This window comes from Passer domesticus, chromosome 11 (assembly GCF_036417665.1).
Source record: "Passer domesticus isolate bPasDom1 chromosome 11, bPasDom1.hap1, whole genome shotgun sequence".
Lineage (NCBI taxonomy): Eukaryota > Metazoa > Chordata > Aves > Passeriformes > Passeridae > Passer > Passer domesticus.
This window is the reverse complement of record NC_087484.1, coordinates 10,541,278-10,562,236: the sequence shown is the minus strand read 5'-3', so window position 1 is coordinate 10,562,236 and position 20,959 is coordinate 10,541,278. Positions and strand designations below refer to the sequence as shown.

At 46.6% G+C, this 20,959-nt stretch overlaps 1 protein-coding gene across 5 annotated transcripts in view; it reads right to left on the bottom strand.

Moving 5' to 3' along the window:
* Positions 1 to 373: 373 nt before the first annotated feature.
* The window catches only part of TP63 (tumor protein p63), a 152,020-nt gene continuing 131,434 nt past the window's right edge, over positions 374 to 20,959 (bottom strand). For 3 of the 5 annotated variants that reach the window (XM_064385646.1, XM_064385643.1, XM_064385645.1), the window contains 9 exons: positions 20,054 to 20,169; positions 19,649 to 19,758; positions 19,266 to 19,402; positions 18,172 to 18,254; positions 17,141 to 17,277; positions 6,601 to 6,758; positions 5,562 to 5,706; positions 4,652 to 4,745; positions 374 to 3,410 (listed from right to left, as the gene is read on the bottom strand). In XM_064385646.1, the coding sequence (XP_064241716.1) occupies positions 3,114 to 3,410; positions 4,652 to 4,745; positions 5,562 to 5,706; positions 6,601 to 6,758; positions 17,141 to 17,277; positions 18,172 to 18,254; positions 19,266 to 19,402; positions 19,649 to 19,758; positions 20,054 to 20,169 (1,277 nt within the window). In that variant the 3' untranslated portion in view covers positions 374 to 3,113. Of the gene's footprint in view, positions 3,411 to 4,651; positions 4,746 to 5,561; positions 5,707 to 6,600; positions 6,759 to 8,054; positions 13,332 to 17,140; positions 17,278 to 18,171; positions 18,255 to 19,265; positions 19,403 to 19,648; positions 19,759 to 20,053; positions 20,170 to 20,959 lie in introns of those variants that run through there. The other 2 variants (XM_064385644.1, XM_064385648.1) reach the window with 2 other exon arrangements.

Below are 20,959 nucleotides of genomic sequence, written 5' to 3'. Positions count from 1 at the left end.
GGCTAATTTCCCATTAAAGGTCAGCACTGACCCTGCCTGCTCCAAGCACACACACTCTCCCCTCCAGCAGGACATGGAATGTGGGCACTAACTGGTGCCCGGCTCAGAAAAAAAATATGGAAATCTGACGAAAGGCCAAAAAAGAGCCATGCCAAAGGCTGAAGACCTCACAGTTCAGCAAGAGGCTTAGAGAGCTGACCTGCTGCATCTGTCAGAAAGGCAGCCGATGGATGGGCGATGGCACTTTGGACCACATAGATTCTGTGGGGACAGAAAACTGCACCCAAGGGTGACACTAAGCCCCAGCTGCTCAGAGGAGGACATTTCCAAGAAGGAGCACAGGGAGGAAAAGAAGGTGCTTGGGAATTCAGTGTCATTTTCAGTTCTGGCTTTTATTTTCGTTCACTTCAACAACAAGGTGTTCGAAAACACAAGAGGCGCCTTGGTGCAGGTAACATGGTCATTGCTACAAGCATTGGCAGATTCTCAGCTCCATTAAGCCATTAACACTTTGATGCATCAAAACAAAACAAAATCACAGCTCTACAGGGGAGGGCAAAAGCTACAGCAGTTCAAACTCACTTGACATTCCAGTTAAACAGAAGTGGGCTCCATAGTGACATACAGTAGAAAGGTTTTCACAGCATATATTTTAATCATTAGTGATGCAGCAGAAAAACTCCATCTCGCCGCTGAGTTCAAAAGCAGATGCTGAAATTCTTGTACCAATTCTGGGCACAGCATTAACTGCATTAACCTTTATAGTCAGAAGCTCCCTAGATCCTAAAATGACAGTGTGTTTTGTATCAGTGTATGTACAATACTGAAGCAGCTCAGAAGGACTACACAATGGAGATCCAGAACCTTGGAGGTGAGAAGAGTACAGCCTAATTCACCTCCAGGGATTTGTAAAGTACCTGCTCTAACTGTCTCCCCACTCTAACACTGCCTTGCTGAATTAATCCTTGCATCAAGTCAAGAGCAGAACGACCCTCATGTTTTTGTATAGAAAAAAATAAAGAGCTATAGTAAGTTCTCACACTGGGCATGTTAAATACTTTGAAATCTAGGACACTGCTCTTTGAAGTGTTACAAAATAAAATAGTACCATAGGCTTTCAGTAGATAATTGCTCCCCCCTCAACTGCAAAGTAACACAGTAATCTCAGTATGAAAAATACAAATATATTCATCCAGTGACTGGCTGTTTGTTACATGATTTGTAACTGTATGCCTTCTGCATAAAAATAATAATTAAAAAACAGAAAAACAAACAACATTTAATTGTGGTTCTGTCAAACCCCATCTCCCAAGAAGAAATAAATCGGATCATGTCTTACTGTAGGAAAACAAAAAATTACACATACAAAAAATATTTATATACAAACTTGAGAGTGTAACCATCTGGCATTACCATTTATAGCTAGCCAAAACAGGCTTGCAGAGCCACCAAAAGGCAATCTTTGAATGCAACACAGATCTGGTGCAACAGACAGATGGAGGATACTAACCATATCACACTTAAATGAAATTCGTGACACAGAGCAGGGCCCACAAACAGCCACTGCATTGAGACAGGAATCTTCAGCTGTAGTAAGGTAAGATACTTCCTTTAAGCTGCTTTTGACATCTTTTCCCAGAAAAAAAAAAAGAAAGAAAAAAGTCAGGCTTACTGTTAAAAAGAACCAGCCAACTTGAAAGCAGCTGTGTTAGCCTTGCTCCTCAGCTTAGGTTGTATACCTTAGAATCTCAGTACTTTGGCTAATAAAAATGTGAAAACACGTATTGCTCAGTTATTCATCCACAGGATCACTAGAAAGCAGAGGAAATGCTTCAGAGCACAACTGTGGTAGAACCAGTAAAGAAAAAAACAGAGAAAAATCAATTTCTCATGTAAACATGGCTTATTGCAATAACAACATCCATAGTTCCCAGAGATTATCTTTGCTTTAAGGCAGCTTACGGCTATTCTTCTAGTTGCTTGTCACTTAACCTATAGCAACAAACACAACCAGTTACACCCCATTAAAGATATATCTAAAGTCTCGCTTTCTCCCAAGTAATCTAGCATGATCCAAACAAAAAGTTGTCCGAGTTTAGGGTAGCTGAAGTCATACAAATGGGCATGCAGATCTCACTCCTCCATTTAACTGGAGGCTAGGTGGGCAAATCCTTATGCTAAACTAGGCAGGCTGCGTGGCAAACTCAATTCTACAGCTTAAATGTCAGGAGTATTACGGCATATGGTTATATGTACAGTATTACAGTATACTGTTAAAGGTCAGGTGGGGACAGCATTCAAGTGACCCGTAGCTTTATTTACACTTCCAAGCCTAGGACACAAACCAAGACATACATAAGAATGCAACCCAAAACAAGGGGAAACAGCAGGCTTGGTTTTTCCAGAGAAGTCGAGGGACAAGGCAAAAGCAGGATGCAGGTGCTGTCAGCGCTGGCCTGCCCAGCAAAGTGCATGTGCTGTCTCCGCTGGAGAATATTACACATGAACAGAGCACTCAGCTCCACGGGAAGAGGCTGTTTAAGTGCAGCGTTCAGCAGACTGATTCCCATTTATTTTTCAGATAAACTGTCAGTTCAGGGTGGGTTGCTTGGGGTTTTTTTGCATTTGGTTTTGTTGTTGTAGTGCGCTTGGATGCTTGGGTTTTTTTTTTTTTTCCAGGGTTTTGGGGTTTTTTTAAGGCTTTTTAGAATTGTATTCCAACCTTCCTGCTTTACGAAGTGGGATAGCTGGGTGAGAGAAACATGTTTCAGGTCAGGGCACCCACAAGGTGTGTGAGGATTCAAAAGTCAAGAAAAGAAGCCCTCTACCCAAAGGAAAACACAAAATGAATTGGCCCTCTCAAGAAGGTCAACGGTAGTCAAGGAAATACCACCCACCTTCCCCCTTTGCTCAGCTCTTCCCCTTGCAAGAGCTGGGGTGGAGGTTGCAGTCCAGGAGCACGACCTAGACAGCACCCAGGGCATGACGTAGCAGGAGTGAGCAAGAAGGTTCCCTCCGCCCTCCGTCTGGGGGTGCAGTACCAAGCAGAAGGAAGACAAATGAAGGGCTGAGCAGTTCGTGGCCGGGGCGGGGTGGAGGGGGGCCCGCAGGTCTCACTCCCCCTCCTCTTTGATGCGTTGCTGTTTGTTGCGCCGGGCATCCATGTCGAAGTTGAAGTCGTTCCACTCGTCGCGGGGCGGGAAGGAGATGGTTTGGCGCAGCGTGAAGCGCACGGCGTCGATGACCCGCTCCCCGCGCGTCTCGCTCGAGCCCACGCTCACCGTGGAGGCGCCGCTGGGGGTGCGCAGCAGGTGGGGAGGGGAGGAGAAGTCATGGAGCTGCCGGTGGTCCAGGATGCCCTTCCAGATGGCATGGCGGAACTGCTCCGGGATCTTGAGGCTCACCAGATCCTGCAAGGCAAAGCGCAGGGCTTAGCACTTAGGGCTTATCCCAAGGGGATCCCAGGGCAAGCTGGGCTCACAAGGAGTGAACACAGCCTCTGGGCCACCAAGAGCCACCAAAGCTGCTAAAGCCCAGGTGGCCACGATGCACAGCAGAAGACAAACCACTGCTCCTGGAAGTGGTGGCTCACTCTGGAACATGTGTGGCCATGAGGCAGCAACAGCCTGCTTTGAAGGCACAAAGTCTGTTTTTAGGTTGCACAAAACACTTGTTCATGCGTAAGATGTGGTGAGCTACAGCTAGAAGCTTAACTGGACTGCAAGGCCTCCAAGACAACCTCAGGGACATCTGCTGGCTGTCAGTGGTGGGGGATGCTGGATTGCTGAAGGTCAATGGCCAAAAATTTCCATGTTAATTACAAAGCCTGCAAAAGGATTTTAGAACTCAAGCCTGAGCTCCAGTATCCAGAGCTCTGGGTGTGACTCTACAGGAACTGTCTTAATTACTTTAACATAACCAAATTTAGTAACAGACACATAGCCTTAAAAAACCTGTACTTTGAGGCCCCATCATTTCTGGTGCAAAACATGAGGGTTGCATTACCTAAACTCTAGGATACACAGATTAGCTTCTGAAAAAATTAGCCACCAATTTCAGTTAATGTGGGTCAGCTTTTCTAATTAGAGCAGCAGAAGGAAGGAAGGCAGCCCATGCTAGGGAGCAACAGCACCACAGTCTCCTAAAGTTTTGGGGGGAAAAAAATGGGACAGCCAGCTTAGAAGAGAGCAGTGGCCCTGAGAGGAAGCAGCAACCCTGCAGCAAAAGCCATGCAAGAGTAAAAAAGTGAAAACAACAAACAGGGATGAGATGCCAGTGGCAAGGGAATATTATTAAGGTAAGGCCAGAAAACAGAAGCAGGGAGGGAAAATTGCAGACCACTTCTGGAGAGCCTACTTGTCTGCAGGCGAGTGAGGTGTAAACTGAAACCGAGCCTTGCAGAATTAACAGGCGCGTGGGCTGGGGCCACTTCAGGGGCTCAGACAGACAGAGCTGGGGAAGGGGAGACACTCTCTGTGCCAGGCAAGGCAGTTACAGTGCTGGCCCCAAGTCCAACATCTCTTCTCTATGTGCAACAGCCTTAAACCAAACTAATCATGTAAAAATAGAAGTATACTCAGTCTGGACTTCTGACCTGTTCCTAAGGCAGGGCCAAGAGTGCAAACAAAGGAAATGGTGAGGAGTTACTTACATCCATGGAGTAATGCTCAATCTGATAGATGGTGGTCAGCCCCTGGGTCGTGAAATAATCCACACAGGATGAGCAGCCCAACCTCGCTAAGAAGCTGCAGAGGAGGAAGGAAGGAAGGAGAGAGAAAATAGGATCACCCTGGCTGCAACAGCCCAAACCACAGAAAAACCAAACACTCAGCCAATCTGCAGCAACAGGAAACAAAGCTTTCACCCTTGGCTTGACCTCCTCCAAGACATCCCAGGCCAGCAAGCCACATCGCTGCCACATCAAACAAACGAGGGAGTCCTTCAGCTCAGCACCCAGCAGACAGCCCTCATGGCAGCATCTTGCCTAAGAGCCAGTGCTGCACAGCCTGGGTCTTGAGGCAGGAGGGTTCATACAGACCCTCCTGCCAGGTCATGTCACCCAGAAGGTGGCTGAGCCCACGGCAGCCTGGTGCATGCACAGAGGGCTTTAGCAAGGCATGGGGTCTAGGGCTCAGACACATCATGCACTGACAATCAGCACATTCTTCCCTATGTGTAAAGGAATTCCTCATTTACGGGCAGCATCTTTCATCTGGTTTGACCTCACAAAGGGCAGAGGGGCTTCTGACCCCAGCCACGGCTTCTCAAGGGGCCAGAGGGGAAAAAAAGAAAAACAAGAAATGTTTGCAAGACAGCCTGGCACCCTCAAACTCCACCAGTCCAACAGATGCTGCATCTCTCAGCTTTCTTGCAGTCCTAACATCCCTGTTTCTCTCAGCTGCTCAGAGGTGGGGATTTGAGGCTCGGCGCCCAGAGGGTGCCAGCCTCGGGACTGCCAAGAGCCCAGTGGGATCCGGCGCTCCAGGATCACTCAGGCTCCAGACCCAAGGGCTCTGCTCCCTTCGTGTGGGCAGCGTGCCGGGCAGCCTGCTCCCGCTCACCTGACGATGCTGCAGTCTGAGGGGTATGGAGGAGGGGGGGTGCAGTGGGACGTTGAAGGCATGGAGAGGGGAGGAGGCAGCGCCTGCGTGGGGCTGAGGCCATTCATGTCACCGGTCATGGCCATGTGGGTGCCCATCATGGGAACTGGAGGAGAGAAGGAGGAGCACATTGTTAGCCAGGCACGCCCAGACCCTGGCTTTGCCCCCAGCACAGCACCCAAGGACAGCACCCACAGCTGAAGCAGCCTGAAATCCCCTGTAAAACCCTGCACAGGGCGAGATCATGAGAAGTTTCAGGCAGGGACAAGGACCAGATGACATACAATCCTTCTGGAGCTCTCCCCTCACAGGAGAAAAGTGCCACCATCACGTCACCTTCCCTCCCAGACAGGCTGGATAGAAACCCTGGCTTGCCTAGCCACAGGAGAGGAGCAGGAAAGAGCCAGAAGAGTAACCTAATACAGCAGCCAAACAGCTTTGTTTTCAGAGACAGCAAGAGCACCAGAAGGGGCTCAGCAACAGGTGTGGGCAAGAGTCCAGCTGTTTTGAAATAAATTAAAAAACAAAACACCAACCAAAAAAAGCCCCAACAAAACTTAGCCCCCAGAACCATGTCTGTCATCCTGGATTTACAGGACTGCTGAGCACACAGCAGCAGCCAGGAGGAAAAGAACTGCAAGATGATTCCTTTAAAATTAAGAACTGTCTTAATTGAACCGAGGGAAAAAATGCTGCCAACACTTGCATCTCCTCTGCTGGCAAAGGAAGAAGAAACGAGTCTCAAAAGCCAGAGGACAGTGCGGCCAGCTAGATCTGCAGCAAGAAGCAGCTCTGATCACCCTGTGAGGCTCTGAGCAGGATGCTGAAGCCTTGCCCCGTGGCACACCAGCGAGCAATATTTATTTGGCTCCGCAGGTTTACAGCGAATGACTCCAGGCTCTCCAGCTTAACAGCAGCCATGTGGAGATGCCAAGTTTCCCTGTCCAGACTAGCAGGGAGCACACAGGCAAGAGGAGAAGGAGGAATAAGAGTTTCTTACTGTTGGTTCCCATGCTGTCGGGGATGGTGGTTGGGGTCAGGGCGTTGCGCTGCTGGGGGTTGATGAGCTGGCTGACCGAGGGCAGCTTGTTCATGCTGTTCATTTTGCTGAGTGGTGGAGAGTTGGAGCCATAGGAGGACTGTGACTGCATGGAGGTCCTGCAAACCAAGGAGATGTTAGGACAGGGATAACAGCAGCTGGCTGTTGAAAGTGTGCACCCAAGGGGCTACATGGCATGGGAAATCACTGATACCATAGGAGCATCACAGTTAAAGATCCTTGGAGAATGAGTCAACAGGAAATAAGAGGTTTCCCAGATATTCTCAGCAGTTTTTTGAAGTGAAATACCAAAAAATGGACAGCTTAATTTTTGGTTGAAACTTTCTATTTAAGGAGAAGTGTCTATGCAAGTTTTTCAGTTGAAAAGAATATATGGAATGCCAGCAAACATGTGCCAAGATTTGAAGAATATTTTTAAGTTAAACTCTCCTTGTGGTGAAAGACTTTTTCATAGGAACAAGAACTGAGGAAACCATCTCAAACCATCCTAAATGCCCCTGAAACTTGACTGCAGAAACAGTTTTCAGATTGGATCAGGCTTATCACCTTGTTTTTTTTTTCCAAAATTCGTAGCTATAACAGCCAGAGGCTCCTTGCTGAAGGCAGATTCCATGTACTTTAGGGAACAGTACTGAGATGATCAGAGCTGCCTGGGATGCCAACAGGCAGCTTTTGCTGGTGTTAATGCAAACCTGGTATCCAAACCCTGCAGGCTGCTTGCAAAGAGGATTAAGTTCCTGCTACCACCTGACAACAGCACTGGCCTCCCTCAAGTCCATCCAGCCCCAAACTCCACCCAGCATACTCATGGAGTGGGCCAGAGAGGCTGGCCAGAGCTCTCTGCTGCCCAGCCCTGAGGGTCCCAGCTGCAACCCTGCCATGTAAGTGATCCAGACTGCCAAGACTGGGCTCTTCTGAACGGCAGCCCAGCTCCCAGATCGAGTTACGGCTGTGGCATCCCATCTGGAGTGGGGTCCTATGTGGGACATGCAGAAAATTATCATTAAAGCTGGTCCAACAGCACAATTGGCATAGCACTGCCATGCCACAAGGGAGGAGGTTTTTCTCTCTCTGACACCAGGGGCATTTGTAGGACTGGGCAAAGGTTTGGGAAAAGGCACAAGTACCATTCCCAGGCACAAGTACCTTCAAGCCGTGGTCACCCTGCAGAGCAGAGGTCACCACAGAGCAGAGCTTGCCACAGAGCCCAGCACTCCTATCACACTGACCCCATGAGAGTCCAGGGGCACATTCCCATCTTATTTCCCACTGGGAAACTTGTTCCCATCTGGCTATATAACTGGTTACACCAATTCCTGGGAACTGGCTTTCCTTCTATGCAAATAAAATAATTATCACTCCAAATAAGCAAAGTGTAAAAGGAAAGAAAAGGCTCATTCCTAGACAATTTATTAAAACCTTCAGCATTCAAGGTCAAGTTCCATACAATTACATTGTCTCCAGCTTCCTGCACTTTCAAGACTTGCAGTGTTGGGTGGAGAAAACATCTATGCTAACAGGCTAGAGTATCTAAGGCCCTGAAGAAATGTTACCTAATTACACAATTACAGGAGGTACAGAAGGGTGTGAACTGTCCTTTGGCAGTGAAGATGCAGGACAAGATCCAGCAAACTTCACAGACTCAAGGAAGTGGAAAGCACAAGAAGCTTCACAAATTAATATTAACAATGGCAGCAGTTCCCAAGGGGAAGTGAAACTGAGCCATGAAGTTCAGACCTGATTTTTCAGAGTGAAGGGTAAGATTCAGATCTGATGTTTCAATTCCCCAGTTATGAAAGTTGAGGCCAGCCATGAAATTCAAATCAAGTTCACAGTGCCCTTAGCTCAAAAGGCTTCTGAATTTAGGACCAATGAGTATTTCTACTTCATGGGTTCAGGCACTTATCTTGAGCTTCAGCTGAAATTAACACACACCTGAAGAGTCTCTTACAGCAAAATCTGCATGATCTGCAGGTGAGGAGTCAATGAACACAGCAAAATTCTAAATCAAATCAACAAAGGCTTCCCAAAGGACACCGAGTTGCACTGCTTGAGGTCAGCAGTGGGCCTGCCTTTGCCCTCCCCACCACCAACAGTGATCTCAGCAAAGCTAATTAGGAGACTACAAAATACTTGGGGGTAAAAGAAAAACAAAAAGCAATCAAACACAACCCAGCCCAAGACTTTAGAATAAACACTTCAGAAAACAAAGGCATACTTTAACATACAGCTTAGGGACTCCACGCTTATCTCATTCATACTCACAAGAGTCAAGATTAACATCATCAAGTTCAAGGGAGTAAAACAGAAAACAAAAGCTTTTTTTTTTTGTACCCACACTAGTTTCAACTAAGCTATTCCATCACATGAGCACATGTTTTAAAGGCCATCTAGCCAAAGAGAAGTCTCAAGAAAAACCAAGATGCAAAATTTTATTGAAAATTAATGTCACACATCAATATAGCAAGAGCCTTAGAAACACAAGAAAATGTTTTTGGTATTAAGCACAAGGACTACATGGTGTTTGAGGACCCATTTAAAATATATTGCTTTTTTTCCTCGATTTTTAAAAACAGATATAAGAATGTCATGCACAGTGATTTTCATTAAAATTTTACTTACTAGGTCTCAAGAAAGATTAGAAGTCAGAGCATTAACATTTCTTTGATATCAATGCCAATGAAATGCATTTTAATATCAAGGTATAAGGACTTCAATTAAGAGACTATTATACTTCTTGGAACAGTCTGATACAAAAGGCACTGAGTCACATTCTGCAACTGAGTTTTCCCTCTTCAAGAGGCTATGTAATTATTTAGCAAATAACATTTGTAGTTATGCAAGCTCTTATGAGGGCAATCAGTCTCTCATGCTGCAAGGCATATACTGATCATCTCAAGAGGTCAGGAGGGAACTTTCTTGTCCCGTATATGAACAAAGTTCAGTTCACAGTCTTGTATAACTCTACATTTTCCCAGCTCACTGGATAGCAGCCCTTCACCAGAGGCAGAAAACTGCTGGGACAGACCAACTACCTGACTGAGCAGACCAGAGTCCTCGCTGGCTAGAGGAGCACACAGCCATGTAAGCAGCCCTAAATGACATCAAAGGTTCATTAAATGCAATTGGACAGATCAGGCTCAGAGTTTAGGATTTCACCCAAGCCCATGTGCCTGCAGTCTGCTGTCCCTGCAGACCCAGAGCAGAGACACACAAGGAGAATCAGAGCTGTCCAGCTCTGTGTCTGCCCTTTCAGCAGCCACACCAAGGATCACATCCCAGGTTCACACAAGGCCAGAGTGCTCATGGACAGTGGTTTTTAAAGCAAGGTTTCCCACAGGGCTGTGTAACTGGGGTGTCACTGATGTAGTCTAATAAGGGCACACAAGTGACACAGAGGCTGCTCAGTTTCATTAATCTGATTTGAAGGCCCATGAAGCAGCAGGACACTGAAAAGCAGAGATGCCCTTACTCCCCACATCCCAGACTGCTTCTAATCTAAAGCAAGTAACAGTGCATCTTTTCAATCACTCCAGTGGTTTGAAGGCTTGGTACCTCCCTGGGAGCATGGAAAGGAGGAGCTCCAGCAGTTACTGGGCAGACAGGAACTACAGCACAGGGCCAGGGGTGGCAATAATGACTCCCCTTAGATTTCAGGTATGGGAATTTCTCAAGGCAGGCCATGGATGCAATCTGCTCTCCAGGGAATGGAGCTGTAATACAGGGAGTGGATATATATCAAGTAGTTGACACAGACTGATATAACCTGAGTACCTGATAAGGCCCAATTAATCCACTTGGTTATTCCTTGAAAGGAAAAGGCTTATTTTCCTGAAGACACAGAGATGGCAAAGAAGCAATGAAAAGACAGCTGGGGTAAAGTTTTCATTTCATCTGCAGAGGACAGACTACAGAACAACTCACACTGCTTTCAGCCCCAGGTAGTTGATAAAAGAAAAAAAGAATAGCACCTTCTAATATAACCACCTGGTAGTTGGAAAGCAAATCAAGTCACCACTAAGATCAGCATCACAATCATCATCCTCTTACAGCCAAGGGAGACAAATCAGAAAGTCTTTCCAGAAAACAACAGGATCCAAATAATTTACATTCTTGTTCCGTGGAAGTCTGAGAGGCTGTATTGCCCATTAGAGTACAAGGCATTTCCTACAGACCACACCAAATGATGAACTGGAATCTTCCAGTGCAAGCTGTGGATGTCTCCTCAAACTTGCTGGTGAACAGGTCCAGGAGCAGTGTTCTAAATACAGATCATATTTCCCTGTCACAGTACTTCCATATTGCCATCCAGAAGCAGAAGATGCAAAAATCCAGGAATAAACTTTCACTGGAAGAGCAGAAAACAGTGCCAAACATAATCCTACATCTGGGCTGCATTTACAGTTCAGGTTTCCACCACTCACAGGGAAAGGAATCAACTGCCTTTCTTCTCCCAAATAAAAAGGCACAGAACAATGGTGACCTGCTTTGTGATCTCAAAGAATTTCCTGGAATTTCCAGGCAGGGTAACAAGGCACTTGATTTTGATTAGCTTTACACAACGAACAATGGTAGAGCTGCAACTGTATGAAATAGGTACTGCTAGTGCTTAATTAGCTAAGTTATTGATATGCTTAACTCCAGGGGGCTTTTGGGGGCTCTTTTCCATCAGCCCTCCTCCTCTGCTATAGTAGAGCAAGTCTTGCAAAGACATTGGAGATAGCCAGAGGTGGGATATGGCTCCCAAAGGGGATGTCAGTACGAGTCATCACCTGCTCAGAACCCTGCTCTGCTGCCTTGAAGCAGATGTGATGGTCAGAGATAAGAGTCTTCTCCAACTGCATCAGGCTTTTTTTCCTTGGTGGGTGGCCAGGCAGCCTGCTCTGCGTTTGGGAGGCACCTTCTCTTCATGTTGCCTAATCTCACGTTTGTCAGAGCTGTCTGCCCCAAATAAATCCAGCAGACTGCACTGCAGGGCACACAGGTCCCCAGCAGGATTTATACAGCCTCCTGAGCTTCTCAGGAGCTGCAGATCACTGGCATTTGCAACCAAGCTCCCACTGCTCCTGTGTACCTTCAGTAACTTCAGACATTTCTGTCTTGCTGCTGTGAACATTGCAGGGTTCCTCAGAAACAATGCCTGAGAGTGTGGGTTGAAGAACCCCATTCTCCCAACATCAGGGGCTGCTCTTCATGTAAGGATGTTTGAGCACCTCTCAGTGGGCAAAATGTCCACCCTCAAATCCCTTCTCCCTCACTGGAAGTATCCCCATCCAGTGCCATGCTCAACGTGGCCAGCTTAACTCCATGGCGTGTGATTTGCCTGTTGATTGTTCCTCTTTTGTGGCAATCTGGGCTTGGCACAAACCCCTCCTAGCCAAGCCCAACATGAATGGTTTTCAGAGACAGAGTTTGATAAAAGCAGTGTGGGAATTTATGAATCCTTGCTGAGAAAAGTCTTCTGTGCAGGACTTGCTAAACCCAGAAGCACTTCAGACACAATTAGCAAGACCCTCTGGTTGTAGGATTAATGGGCAAGGTGGACATGGCCTGAGGCCACTTGGCTGAGTCAACTGCAACATGTGATGACACTGCTTTCCTTTGAACTATGAGGCTTGGAGAGATGGGGAAAAAGATAGGAAGGTTGATGAAAATGTTAAGGCAACATCTAAACTTCTGAACATCTGTAGGGAGAGGGGCTAGCTCCAACCCCTTTTCACAGCTAGGGCACTAGGGAGTTTTGGACACTCTACCCTTCACACCCAGGGCTGCAAAGGGACAGGGACACTGGGCACACATGGGTATCATTACAACTCTACCACACATTCAGCTTGTACAGTTCAGCCCACCACTTGGGTCAAGCCCACAGAGTCAGGAGGAACTCCCTAAGTTCAATAAAGCTGGATCAAAGTCAGCAGAGCTGGTGCAAAGTCAAAATCACACAGCCTTCCTTACAATTCTGATGTACTTTACAGACCCTTTAGGGCTGGAAATAACTCATGATGCCAAAGTTGAGGGCTTTTCTGCAGAAAAAAAATATTGATTTCTTAGCAGAGCCAGTTCATATAATTATTACCTCTCCCTGTCCAGCAGTACAAAATACATCAGCTACTTATACTAGTGCATGACCAGCACTGAAACAGGCCAAATTGACTATCACAGACCATTTAAACACATATCCTCCGCTTCCATTCCCCGGTCCATTGACACATTTTTTAACTTAAACAAGACAAAAGGCATTTTAAAATTGAGACCTGCTCAGAGAAACCCTGCCGAGTTTCACAAATACAGAAGTAAGAAGAAAGAGTATTAACACATTACAAAAATGTTACACCAAGGGGAGAAAAGTTACACCAAGACAGACAACATTGTGGTTCCCAACCTCACAATGCTATGGGTTACAGCTGAGAGGTCTGTACAAGTGTCTGTTGTTTTTGCAAAGTTTGAGTCCCTTCAGAAGTTTACTCTCACTATTCACTCTGCTGCTATCAGGCTGTGTATTTGCCCCACTGTTCCTAGTCCTGCCAGCTGGGCAAAGTGACCCTGCCAGCTCGGTTTATGGATATACTGATGGGTTTGGGGGGCTGGAATGTTTTAGGATGGCATCGATCTGTTTGGGAGGGTCTCTCCTTGAGTCCGTGAGTTCACTCCTGAAGCAGGCCGAAAGGAGACTGTAAAGAAGGAACCAGAGAAAAGAAAAAGATGAATGTACAGGACCCTTTGCCAGCCACCAAGAGAGAAACAGTTACTTTCCACCTTCATGATCACAGCATGGGCTTTCAAAGAGGGAAAAAGCAGATGTCTTAGCACCTACAGTAAGGGTATGTAACAGGGAGATTTAGGAAGCTGGAAAGCCCCAGGCACAAGTGAGTGCTTGGCAAGGAAGGGAAAACAACCAGTTGATAGAGAAACCTGATGCTGTCCTAGTCTCTTGGGTACAAATAAGGCCCTGATAATGTTTCCAGTGACAAATCTAGGAGAGATGAAAGCATTCAACCAAGAGCAAAAGGAGTAGCAGCTTCCATTGAGTCAATTTCTAACTACAATCACTTCAAACCCAGAATTTGGTGCTAGAGAAGGAGAACAGTGCCTACTGGCCATACTGATTACAGCTCAACTACTCTCTCAGCTTTGAAAAGCTGAGGGGTCCCTGGGGCCACCAGCAGAAGCAGAAGGCACTGTATCCTCAGAGCCCAGAGAGCACTTCTACCTGGTTCCTTTCATCTTGGCCATTCTGCAGTGAAAACACTATCCAGGTGCCTGGAGTTCACATGCAAGCACAGCACTACAAAACCAAACCAAATCATGCAAGAATCCACTGTTAGCTTTCACACCAAAAGCGAGGTTAATGAGGTGAAGGTACAAAGGATGCCTTCCCCAGCAGCCCCCTTCCCACAACGGCAAGCACTGGGATCCCTGCAGCTCAGCTGGAGCACTCCAGGCATTGGATAGCTCAGTTCTGTCACAGCTCACTAATGAGGTTAATTCCTCCTCATTTGGATAGTGAGTTGTGCTGCTCACTAGACTGAAAGGCAGCCAGTGGGCTCGTAGCTGCAGCCCTGCTGATAGGAAAGAAATGTTTGCTGGGGTACAAGATCCCACTTGGATGTAAGAGCCCCCTTTTTTGTAGCCATTGGAAGACTTTGTGAAAGCCCTTCAATCACAGGAGTAGGGCTGGGTGTTATGAACTTTATGGGTCTCTTCCAACTTGAAATATTCTATGATTCTCTGCTGTAGGAAACTGAAACACAGATAGTTTTGAAAATGGCACTCAGCAGAGTGAAACCTGCTACATGAAAAAGTGTTTTCTAGTGAAACCCTAAGGACTGTGCAGGTAGCTCAGTGGGAATATTGATGGCAAACATATTTCACAGCAGGGTAATGAGGAAACATTCCCTCCTCAAAGCATAAGCCACCCCTGATATCTCTTGCAGCAGTAATCATCTGGCAAATTTGCTTTACACAAATGGTAGCAGACTATGAACTCTTCTAAATAAATGTGTGTGCTGCAGTTCAAGTAAGGGCACCAGATCTGACAATGAAAAAGGAAGAATAGAAACTGAAAGAAAAAAAAAGCCAACTTCCCACCTATGATCATGAAGGTATTTGGCATAACAGTAAATAGGAGAAAACCATGCACAAAGGAGCAAGCAGAGAGAGGAGATGAGACAGAGAAATATTGTGGTCTGGCACAATGTGGAGCACTGCAGTATTTTGGTCATCTAGTGGGACACAAGAATGCTGATTGTCACCAGATTTGTCCTTCCTATTCCAGAACAGTCAGACAGCTGCATCTGCTGGCCTGTCAAATGCAATGCTGGTCTGTATGCACACGAGAGCCATTATACAGTTGTTTTCCAAAATGACAGTTTCGTATTTTTAAAACTACCTTTCACCATGATCTTCTCAACCTTACTTTTCCTATTCATCAAAAAAGATGAAGCTCTCCATGTTGTAGGAGTGACAGGAAAAACTTTCCACACACCTAGATAGCTTCTCTATGTTACCCACTGCCCCAAAAAGTAAACTGAAAAATGCAGCATTTCTTCCACCAAGGTGTGACTCTGGATGCTGCTCCATTTTGAGAAGGAAGAACCGAAGACAACTTTCAACATCCCTTTGCCCTGAACGCATTCCTTCAGATATTAAGTCATACCATGGACTATTGAGGAAAAAGCACCAAAACCCTAAGAACCTAAGAAACTATTGCCTGAAATATGCATTTCAGCATAGAGGACCTTGCTTGATGGCAGGCTGTGGACAGAGACAACTGCAGCAGCTCTGGACAAATACTAAAAGTTATTTTTCTCCATGCTCCTGGCACCCTTTAAAGCTCTTAATCCTTCTCCCCTGCATGAGCACACTCAACAACTGAGAAAAATGAGTATATAACTGGACAAGTGCCAGGAGACATGCCAAAAGAAGTTTCATTAAATTAAATGGCTGAACTTCTACATGATGGACTTAAAGGTAACACAAACACCAACCTTATTTGCCAGGAACCTATTCTACTGATATAGAAAGAATGAAAAAAGTAATTATGGCAAAGCCAACTGTCAGCACCAAGGGAAAGCTGTCATCTGCTGCTGTCCATTCCTGCTTACAAAACCATTTCTCAGCTGAAATGGTTGTGGTTCAGGTGAAGCTTTGAAGACAAGCAGTAGAGCACACAAATGCCACAATGCCTAGGAGCTAGTAAATACAACCTATAGTATATACAAACAGTGCAGATGACTGATAAAAGTAAATAACAATAATGAGATTTTTAAGTGCCCCAAAAAAAAGAGTCCGGAGCCCCTGGATGCTCCAGACCTTTTGGCAGAAGGCTTTTCTCACACCTCCACAAGACTCCAGCTGACACTAAAAACACACAGGTTGAAATGTGAACACATGCAGAGATCTGGCAGAAAGCTGTGGTATTGCAGAAGTCCTGAGACAAGGCCAAGGCACTGAAATAAATCCCTACAGGCTCAAGTGGGACTTATGTGGTGCCTTGGCCCCATGCTAACCTCTGCAGAGGAATGAGTTATACCCACAGCCTCCGGACATGCGAGACCCCAGGCACTGCCCTGGCAGCCACCTACAGCCCAGGGGCCATTTTCTGCCACCCGAGACAGCAGGTGAAGCAATGCCCATGAATGACACTGCTTACTGCCCATCTGGGAAGTCATTCTCTGCCCAAGCCTCTGACTGCAATGCTTTGGGAACCCAGACACCTATTTGGCCTTTCTTTTCCCAATCCTCCTCACACTTACAGCACCCAGAGCAATCCCTGCCAGCTGAGTTCAGAAAGGATGGAAAACTTCTCATGAGCAATGTGAAGAGTCATCTGGCAAAGTGCAGTTTTTGACAGTACTTCAGAAGTGTGTATAGAATCTTTTTTTCAAGTGCCCACTCGCTGTAAAGGCAATTTTTTGTGTTTCAGCTTTGCTCTCAACTTTCAGCTGCCTGTTTTACAGCTGAACAGCCTGAAGAGTTGTTGTAGGACTGAAACACCAGCCCTCCAGTGCACTGCAGTGGGGTGCAAGCACTCAGCTGAGCTTGTGCTCACAGTCCCAGCTCTACACAGTCTTAGCAAGGTGGTCAGCTGGATACTCTGGAGAAGGCTCATGTTTGCTGCCATTCCCATGGAGCGATGGGACAGCAGTGCACCCATCCCCCAGCTGGGATGGGCACACACAGCAGGTTTCTGACCACAGGCTGTCAATGGCTCTGCCTTGGGCTCTGGCTGGAAGTCAAATGAGGCACTGAGCCCATCCTCATTCACCCACTGAGGCCAAAAGATGAAATATGTGGGATGAAAGACTGGAGAGTAACCTTGCCAGCAGTCAGGACGTGCACTGGGTGAAGCAGGACTGCTTTGTCCCATTGCTCAGCCCTCAACTGAGCACCATGTCCCTGTGAACACCTGTGCAGAAGCCTTCTGTGTCTCTCTCCTCTCTCCCCACTGCACTGACACTGCAAGCACACTGGTACTCACTGCTTCTGGAGCAAGTGCTGGTGCTGCTGCTGCTGCTGCTGCCGGTAGGTCTCAATCGTGTGCTGGGGAAGGAACTGCATCAGCTCCAGGGACTCTTTGATCTTCAGTAGCATTTCGTACGTCTCCCGTCCCCTCACCTGGGTCACAGGAAAAGGACAGGGGGTTGGGGGAAAGAAAAGCTTTTAAAGGACTGCATTTATAGACCTTATTGATAGTCACCTTAGAAAGTCTTTGAAAATGTCAAGTAAACAACCAGAGCAGGGTGCAAACAGTCTGTTTATACAGTATGCTCACACAAAAATGCTAGCTTTGTTCTAGAGGTGCAGCAAATAATGCTGAAGAGTGATAATCTCACACTGCAGGCTGATGAACATCTTGGTTGTCATATGGCTCAGCATGGATCTATGCCAGCCAAAAGCAACATTCTGATCCAACCTATTTAGACAGAAAATGTCTTTACTTGCCTCAGACATAAGCAGATCTGGTGCTGAATCTTACATGCCTTCAGAAAAGACAGCACATAAATTTGGGAGTTGAGTTTGGCTCTCCCTTCTTCTCCAAGCACACCATGACTTGCTAAATGGCCAATTAGAGATATTTCTTGCCCTTTCCAAGTCTGTACTTAATACAGCATATTTTCACTTCTATCACTGCATTACAATTGCAGTACACATAAAAGCCACAGTATCAGTAAGACAACACCCAGTTTTCTAGAGAAAGGTCATGCACCACAGACCCAAAAATTACAGACGAGGAAATCTAGTTAGATCTCAAATATAGCATTTCCACCAGGACAGAGAGATTGCTTGAGATATTCTCATATGCATAAGCCATTCTTCGCACCTAGTGGGATTTTTAATATTTTTTATTTGGAATACGTATTTAAAATTAGTAGTTCATGGAATTAAAGAAAATGAAAATTATTCTTTCACACCCCAACCCCATTCAGAGTTCTTTCTGAAGTCTAGATGAGCCTCAAGTCACCATTTAAGATACTAAACATAGGGTAAATAAAAAGAGAGAGAACTCACTGGCAAATACAAGAGTTCATCATCTGGGGAGCGTCTTTTTTTGATAGATGTCATCTGTATGCCATGAGTTCCTTGTCGAAAAGCTGGAAGAGAAACCCCAAAGGCATCCCATTAAAAAAAAAAAAAAAGGGTGGGGGGAGAGGGAAGAGAGGAGCATATAAAGAAGAAAAATGCAAAAGAGAGATACAAAAGAGATATGAAGTGCATGACCAGCTCAGATCTGTAGTGCTCTGAAGGGATCTCTGCCTGAGCCACTCCAGAACTGCCCTTGCAGCTCCTGGCTCCTTAAGGCAGACACAACTGCAGATGCTGGCTGGCCATGTCACTTGGGGAAACACATCAGCCAAGGAGTGCTGGATATATGAAAAAACCCTGGCAAGCCACACTTTGAACAAGCACTGCTCTTTACAGGAAAGTTACAGAAAGTTTTGGTATTACAAGGCTCACAAGCTGTTGGTGAATCAGTGATCCACAAAGGTGAGACCACTGGCAGGGAGCAGAACTCACTGAGAAAACAAAGCCCCACTCTTGTCTGCCTCCTGTCATAATCTGTGCCTGCTGTTCAGCCTGCTGCCGTCACTGAGCACAGGGGAAACCAAAGGTGGATTTCCACATCTGCATGTCCAGTGAGGACTTGGCTCTCTTCAGAGAACAGAGAGGTTGCTTGCCAGGGTGTCTGTGATGCACAGCAGGGTTTGTGTGCAGCCTCAGTCTAGATCCCTGTGGCTGGAAGACACCTGCCACAGCACAGAATACTGGCTAGATGAAGCAAAGAATAACAGCATGACCCCAAACAAGCAGTAAAGGTTCAAAAGGTTAGAGTTCCAGACATACAATTGGAAGGTGGCAAATAAACACCCCCTCCACTCACCACTGGCAGGGCTAATCTAACACCAGCAATGCTGCAAGGAAGCCCACACACCCAGACTGTCCAACACAGCTTTGTGAACACCAGCTCAATTTTTGTCTGATTCACCCTGGCAGAACAGATGCCTAATGCCCTCCTTCCTGCAAGCCCATGCACAGCACCACTCTGTCCCCGTGGCACAAGCACCCAGAGACAGCCCCATCTGCCCAGCTCTGCAGCTACTTACGGCGCTTCGTACCATCACCGTTCTTTGTGCTGTCGGACACCTGCTGCTTGCGGATGCTGTCCTCGTCTGCCTTGCGGTCCCTGCCTGGGCAAGCACAAATGCGGGCTTCGAAACACCGGCGGCCCAAGACTTGCCCACTGGGAAGAGAGGTGAGGAGAAACATCAGCTGGCATCTCAGACACCGGCCAGCAGCTCGCAGCTTCACACCACACTCTGCACCTTCCGTTTCCCAGCCCGGATTTCCCAGGTGCTGGGCAACTCTCAGCTGCAATGATCTAAAAAATATCCTACAGCCCCTTGAATTAAGCTGTTCCTAAGGAGATGGGACGCTGCCCTAAGTGCAAGAGGAGCCAGAAGGGTTACACTCACGATGCACAACTTACTCTCTGGTTTCCAGGGTCACAATGATAAGGATTGGGCGGCGGTTCATCCCTCCAACGCAGCTGCTGTTGCACATGAAGTTGTACAAGACTGTGGTGAACTCAGTACCAACCTGGTGAGACAAAGGTGGAGAAGAAGAGATGGTGGATGGAAAGCTCTGCTTTTTCCAAGCCCTCCTCTTGCATTTCCCAAGCTGTTCTGCAAGCGGACCAACATGAAAAAGACCCCCAATACAAAGCTTCCTTAAAAGGGATAAGGAGGAGGGTGTTTCACAGCTCATTTATGACAGAAAGGAAGATTCCTTGTGGTCAGGATATGGAAAGCCCAAGAACCCAACTCCTTTGATCAGGGTTACAACCCCCAACCCTTGTTTGTCGGGGTGCCACCATCTTGAGCTCACAACACACCTGGGGTGGCTCATAGGGGACCAGCACACTCTGCCTCCCGGTGATGGGGTCTTCTACATACTGGGCATGGCTGTTCCCTTCCACTCTGATCAGGTGGCTGGGAGGTGCAATCTGGCCTGCAAAGGCAAAGAGGAAAAAACCAAAAGACTGCTCAGTAAGGTCATGCACAGAGTGGCAAGATCTGCCATCAAGAGAGATGCAGGTGGCCCCAGAAGTCCATCAGAGCACACAGGTGCCTCTCAGCCCTTGAACCATCCCTTCCCAAGATCCCTGCTGCCAGACACCAAAGCCACACGGGCTTTCTCAAGCTCACTCTGGACACCTGTGGCTAAACTTGAACACGGTCTTCCCAAGATCCCAGAAGAAGTGAGCCAAAATGTGAACTGAATGGCAGCTCACAGCAGTTCTTCCAGCAGATAACTCCTGCTGGATTTTCACACCAGCTGAAAGCCTTTATTTCCCTCCCTCTAACGCACATACAAAGCAAATTCCTTCAAGTCTCAATTCCTACTCTTTTTCCCATCAATTACTAGCCCTCTTCTACTCCCTTCCATCAGTCCTGATCGTTAAAAAAAAAGAATCAAGAAGCAAAAGAAATACGCATTTAATTAATGGTCAGCTTGAAAAATCATTCTTGCTTACAGCAGCAGCAGCAGAAGGAAACGTGATCTTCTTGGTTCCTAGGCCACTTTCCAATAATTAAAAGCTTCCTTCCTATAAATTTTAGTGTTTCTACAACATGCAACTAAATTCTGAGGAGAGGAGCCTGCTATGGGTTCATCTCAAGAATTTGTTTTGTGTATTACCTGTTCGTTTCCTACTCAAAACACAGTCTATTTCTACATAAATAATTTATAGGGTTTTTGCCCTTTCTTAAAACTCCATTATTGAATGGTGTCAAACCAT